At 40.7% G+C, this 6,210-nt stretch overlaps 1 protein-coding gene across 1 annotated transcript in view; it reads right to left on the bottom strand.

Moving 5' to 3' along the window:
- Nucleotides 1–4,184, bottom strand: part of SGCD (sarcoglycan, delta (35kDa dystrophin-associated glycoprotein)) — a 720,725-nt gene extending 716,541 nt beyond the window's left edge. Inside the window, exon 1 of the mRNA XM_006863921.1 lies at nucleotides 3,996–4,184. Coding sequence (XP_006863983.1) covers nucleotides 3,996–4,184 — 189 coding nt within the window. The remainder of the gene's footprint in view (nucleotides 1–3,995) is intronic.
- Between the last annotated feature and the right edge of the window lie 2,026 nt (nucleotides 4,185–6,210).

Genomic DNA, 6,210 nt, shown 5'->3' with positions numbered 1-6,210 from the left:
TATCTATTCCGTGGAAGAAAACTGAACCACGGGTGTGAGTTTAGTTCCATATTTGAAGGGTGACCAAGGACCATAGTCTCGGGGTTTCATTCATATCTATCTGAGCAGGAAGTCTGGTGCTTTTTATGATTTTGGACATTGGTCCACATTTTCTCTCACTCTATGAACTTCTAATGTGTTCTTTTTCAGAGTCGTTGGCAGTAGTGGTCAGGAATCATCTAGTTCTTCTGGTCTCAGGGTCATGGAGATTTATGCTCATGTGGTCCATTGAACTAACCATTTCCAAGCATCTTCAACTACACATTACATGGATGCTCATGAGGGTTTAAGATCCCAGTCACTACTCACTAAAGAAAGCTGTAGAACATTGTTTTGTGGACTATGTTATAGCAATTTCCCCCTGAGATTATGATCCTGAGCCCACAGTAGGCATGATTCATTTCATTAAGATGTTTATAATCTCTAAAAAGTTTTCATAACTTTGCCCCTTGGATGCTCTGCCACATTCACGGATACATTTGCAGCAAAGATAAACACCCATGTACAAATATCCTCTGTCAAATCTTTATATACTTGGGGGTATACACCCATTTTCCCTCCCACACCCATTCAGCTTGCGTGTCTATCCCATGTGTCTACCCATAGATCCCCGTTATTATGAGATTGTAGATATAACAGTATTTACTTCTGTTGCCTTTAATGCTTGCCCTCCTCCCGCATCTTCTAACAAGTTTTAAAGAACATAACAGAACTTGCACATGAACAGATTTCAATTGCCATCATTTTGACTAAGCACTTAAAATGATAAAGAGCACTATTTAGAGCTGTGACCTGTTAATGGGGAGTGTGGTAGCTCCAAGGGATAAGCACTTGACTGCGAACCACAAGGTTTGCAATTCAAGCCCACCAGTCACTCTGTGAGAGAAAGATGAGGCTTTCTGCTCCCACAAAGATTTACGGACCCAGAAGCCCTATACAGGGTTGCTGTGAGTCAAAATTGACTCAGTGGCACTTAACAAGAACGACAATCTGTTAATAATAATAATAAAGTTTCCAGCTTTTGCCGCCCCCATTATATTGCATCTCTCCCCTGTGCAAGTTCTCCAAACTCCTAATTCTGACTGTGTCTCCCTCCCCTTATTAAAAATCTCTGAATTCTGCTTACCTTCAAAGCAAGTACACCTCCCCCTTTGTTGTTTATTCTGAAAAGTTTTTATTGTGAAGTGAGTGCTAGTTTACATGTGAGAACACTGGCTTTACACCTTTTCATTGCAATGATTACAATCTCCTCTGTGCATTATCATTCAACAGTATCTGTTTCTATTCCCTCTGTGTGTGTTTTTTTTTTGTTTTTTGTTTTTGTTTTTTTGCGGGGGGGATGTACAAACACTCAGAAATATATATATTCCCTCTGTGGTTTTTTTTTTTTTTTTTTTTTTTTTTGCGGGGGGGATGTACAAACACTCAGAAATATATAATGATTTAAACAACTAAAGGGCACATTCTACAAGCCTGTTTCCTAGCCACCAGCTATCAATCCCTCTCTTTCTATGATTCCAGAGTCTTCAGCTGCTCTCTCTTTCCATGTCCTCATCTTTGCCTCCATCTCTGGTGTCCCTGCTTCTCTGGATAGGGTTCGGCACTCCCCTGGTGCTTTTCTCCCTTGGTGGTCCTAGGGTCCTCTGTTTCTAGACTGTAAGATTAACTACTCCCCCATTTTTTGTTATAAAACTTCTACATTTTCAGTTGTGACAGTCACAATTAGTTATGATAACAATTACTTACTATTGAATCATAAGAATCTTATCCCCATCTCTTTTCACCAGACCCATTTGGAAAACAAGATGAAAACTATTCGGTGGAGTCTCTACCTTCATCTGCATACTCTTAAGCGAAACTCCCTCTTGAAACCTTGTAAGCCAGTCATTTTGTGCCTTTATTGTCCCCTCATTTTAGGTAGCCAATGTCTAAGTTGCTATCCCTATCTACCCTGTATACAGAGGGGATGGGATTGATACTTGATGTGAAGACCTCTTCCCTCTCTGTTGGTATCTTGAGCTACTACATCTATAAGTACAGGTCAAGTTCATCAAATTGTAGCAATTTACACTCATTACATTTATTTAAAATGTTTTCATTTTTATCTTCCTCTAATCACATTCTGATTATCAAGCCATTGAGGCTAGGTCAAATGGGTACTATCTGCAACTTTGGGCATTCTTGTGCATCTCCCCACATTTCATATCAGCTGGATGCTTCACTCTCAGCTCTAGCCCTCCCTGGCTATGTCCTTCTCCATGGGCTCAGGTGTTCCCAGGTCTCACCATACTTTGGGCCAACCAGTCCTTCTCTTCTCTCTCTCATCTCCAGGCCAAGGGGAGTCTATGGACTGTGGTTGAACTCAGCCCATTTCTTCATTGCTACCTTTCCCCCTCTTCCACTTACCAGTAGACCAACATGGTCACCAGCAAGCTTACATGCCTGCTCATTTGTTTCCTTTGAGTTTCAGTCTTGGAGGGGAGCCCATTTGTTGTTGTTGTTGTTGTTTGTTTTTAAAGTATTTATTGAGTCTGATTGGGAAATAGAAACTAATGAGTTTCAGCATTCTAGAATGCATCACTTTGCACCCACACAACCCCCTGGAAAATGAACTTCATCATCTTCCAAACTGGGGAGAGCTGAGCATTTCCCTCCTCAAAACAGAAACTAATAAAATTAAGGTACTTTTTCATTAGATTACTTCCTTGCTTTAACTTCAGCTATTAAAAAGCGAGCCAATCTGATACCACAATAGTGCCTCTAACCTGAATTTCGTTAACTCAAGCATGAACAATGTGTAGGGTCCTACAATGAACAATGCACAGAGATGAAAGATTAAGCTTTCTTAAAGTTTAGGATTTCTGGGAAATGTACATCAAAATTATTATCTAGAGTAATAAGTATAATTATGCAAAAATTGACTATAGGAGAACTGATGAAAGATTTTATTGGACAGAATAGCAAGTAAAAAACACTCCAAGCAGGGAAAAAAAAAAAAAAAGTCTAAGTAAAAGTATACAACTGTGATTATGCATAGGGGGTTGAGAACTTTATAACTTTATAAGAAAAGGCAAAATTTCACTATCATATCTGAGATTCTCACATGCTGTGGTCACATGCCTAATCAAAGAGAACTTGTTTTTCTTGCCACCAAATAACTTACTCTTGACATCAGAGTAACAAAAGAATACATTCTTGGGGCAGGAGATTACTGCCTACTACCTACTTCTTCATCGGTTCTGTTACTGATATTGATACTGTAGACCAGAAATCTCCAGGAAAAGAAAAAATAACCTCCAAATAAACTCGGAAATCATTTGACCAAAATTGTCTTTGTATCTGAACTTCACAAGTAAATGTTGTATCTGTGCAGTGGCCCTGAAGCATCAGTAGCAAGAAATTCTTCACAGAAATGTAAATACAAATTCTTACACTGTCAAATCTAAAGCATGCAGCAGCCAAGTGTATTGCTCTCATGAAAATTGAGGAGGCTCTCAATTAACTACAATGATGAGCTGCCAGGTACAATCAGACAGTTAAAATTCCTAGATACTCGCCAAAGACTCATTTTACTCGAATATTTCAGACTCCTAACTCACAGAATCTTTTCCATTTACTACTAAAATTTGAGAAAACTTAGTATTTCAAATTGATCCCATATTTCTTCCTGTGTCACTGACTCAAAGTGCTTGTAGGCTACAGAATACAGAAGTATAGGTATTCGACACAGAGAGAAAACCTATCAGAGATCCCAAAGAAGGAAATGGCTCTAAATTGAATCATCAACATCCAAACAATTGAGATTAGACAGCGGCAATCTCCAAAATTAATCAGAACAGAAAGACAAAGCCAGCCTCAATTCTATTCCTATCATTTTTTCTTTCTATTCCTTCCTCTTGCCCCATCTTCCAGAGCCCTAACAAGAACTAAAAAAAAGCCTGTGTGTCTTTACTTACAATTGTGAAGTTCATGACTTTGAGAATCCAGATAGTCATGGCCAAGTTCACCAGTATTAAAATCATCAGGAGTAGGACAAAGAAGTACAGGCATCTCTTCCGCCAGCCATAAATCCCCACTTTGTATACCTGTGGCCCCTCGGAGCTGGGCATGGTGCTCCGGTGGTGTGTGTACTGCTCCTGAGGCATCTGAAATAAATAAGGAAAGAGAGGAACACTCACATTAAACTGCTGAGAGGGGAAAAAAAAACAAAGAGAAAAAAAAATCAACTGATGAAGAGATATGGCTGGCTGCTGTCTGTATGTTTCCACCCTCCTAACAACTCTCAAAATCTCTTTCTCTGGCCAACGGTGGTTCCTATGGATGTTTGTTTCAGCCCTCTCATTTTATGCAGCTTTTGCTCATGGTAGGTATTGATGCGACCACACACAAACATAAATTGGAGGAAAGGGACTCCTTGATATCCATTTTCTAAATGACTCTCAGAATTCCAACATGTTTGGGAGAAAGATACTCAAACACCTGTCAAAGGCCTGAGGGTGAAATCTGAAAAAGAAATTAGCTGTTCAGTTTGTTGTTGTTATGTGCCGTGGAGTTGATTCCAACTCATAGCGACCCTGCACAGGGTTTCTGAGGCTGTAAATCTTTACGGAAGCAGAAAGCCTCATCTTTCTCCCATTGAACAGCTGGTAGTTTCGAACTGCTGACCGTGAGATTGGCAGTCCGATTCGTAACCACTATGCTACCAGAACTCCTTAGCAGTTAACTTTAAGGGGTAGTTTTTGTTAAGCGCCTTTGAGTCAGTTCCAACTCAGAGCAACCGTATAAAGGGTTTCTGAGGAACAGCTGTTAGGTCTGAACTGCTAGCCTTGTGGTTCACAGTCCAATGCTGATCCTACAGTGCCATGCCAGGTGTACAGTGTAATGGGTATAACAATACTATTCATGCTAGCAATGGCAAAAATAAACAGGGTCAACCTTCTATTATTTCAGAGTTAAGGGATCCTAGGGGACACATGACGTGAGCTTTAGTTGACTCAGAATCTTCAACAATTGGCTCCTTTGGCAGGGACTTCAGTACCCTCTAAGGTAGCCCTACTGAGGTTACAATATTGTAAATACTGTCAATTGACTCATTATTTAATAAATACAAAGGAGGATCAAAATCAAATAAGATGTGAGCATGCATTCCAGAAGTTTGCAAGCTAACAATGAGAGGGATAAATTAAACAGGTATTATAAGATAATGATGTATGTTAGAAAAATAGTTTTCTATCTGAAGTAATACAACAAACCCCTTTAAAATAAGAAAGCTTTTGCAAACCCCCAAGATTGACACCAAGTATATTTATGGAGATATTACTAATTTGGAGTCCTGAGGTTGCTCTGTTGAATGAGCACTGGGCCACAAGGTAGGTTTGAACCCCAAGTTGTTGTTGTTGGTGTGCTGGGAGTCAGTTCCAACTCATAGTGACCCTACATAGGGATTCTGAGGCTGTAAATCTTTACAGGGGCAGAAAGTCTCGTCTTTCTCCCACAGAACAGCTGGTGATTTCGAACTGCTGATCTTGAGGTTAGCAGCCCGACTTGTAACCACTACATTACCAGAGATTGTTGTTGTTAAGTGCCATTGAATGGGTTCCGACCCATAGTGACCTTGTATAGGGTTTCCAAGGAGCAACTGGAGCGCTTGAACCACCGACCTGTGGTTCAAACCAACTTGTAATCCAGCACAATAACTCATAGCGCCACAGAAGGAGTCCTTTTCAGAACTTGTTGTTGTTGTTGTTAAGTGCCATGGAGTTGGTTCTGACCCATATCGACCCTGTATAGGTTTTCCGAGTAGCAGCTGGTGAACTTGAACCACCAACCTTGCAGTTCAAACAGCTTTACAGTCTGGCACTTTAAGCGGCAGTGCCACACCAGGACTCCTCCCAGAGCTTCTTGTTGTTCTCTGTTAAGTGCCACTGAGTCAATTCCAACCCATAGCAACCCTGTTTCCAAGGAGCAGCTGGTGAGCTTGAACCACCACCCTTGCAGTTCAAACGACTTTACAGCCTGACATATTTGCCCACAGCGCCACACCAGGAGCTTGTTGTTGTTGTTAAGTACCATCAGTTCTGACACCTAATAACCCTGTATAGGGTTTCTTAGGTGCAACTGGTGAGCTTGAACCGCTGACCTTGCAGTTCAAACGGCTTTGCAGTCTGGCCC

Source organism: Chrysochloris asiatica, unplaced genomic scaffold (genome assembly GCF_000296735.1).
Source record: "Chrysochloris asiatica unplaced genomic scaffold, ChrAsi1.0 scaffold00057, whole genome shotgun sequence".
In the NCBI taxonomy this organism is placed as follows: domain Eukaryota; kingdom Metazoa; phylum Chordata; class Mammalia; order Afrosoricida; family Chrysochloridae; genus Chrysochloris; species Chrysochloris asiatica.
Note: the sequence above shows the minus strand (reverse complement) of the source record. Positions and strands in the feature narration are given on the sequence as shown.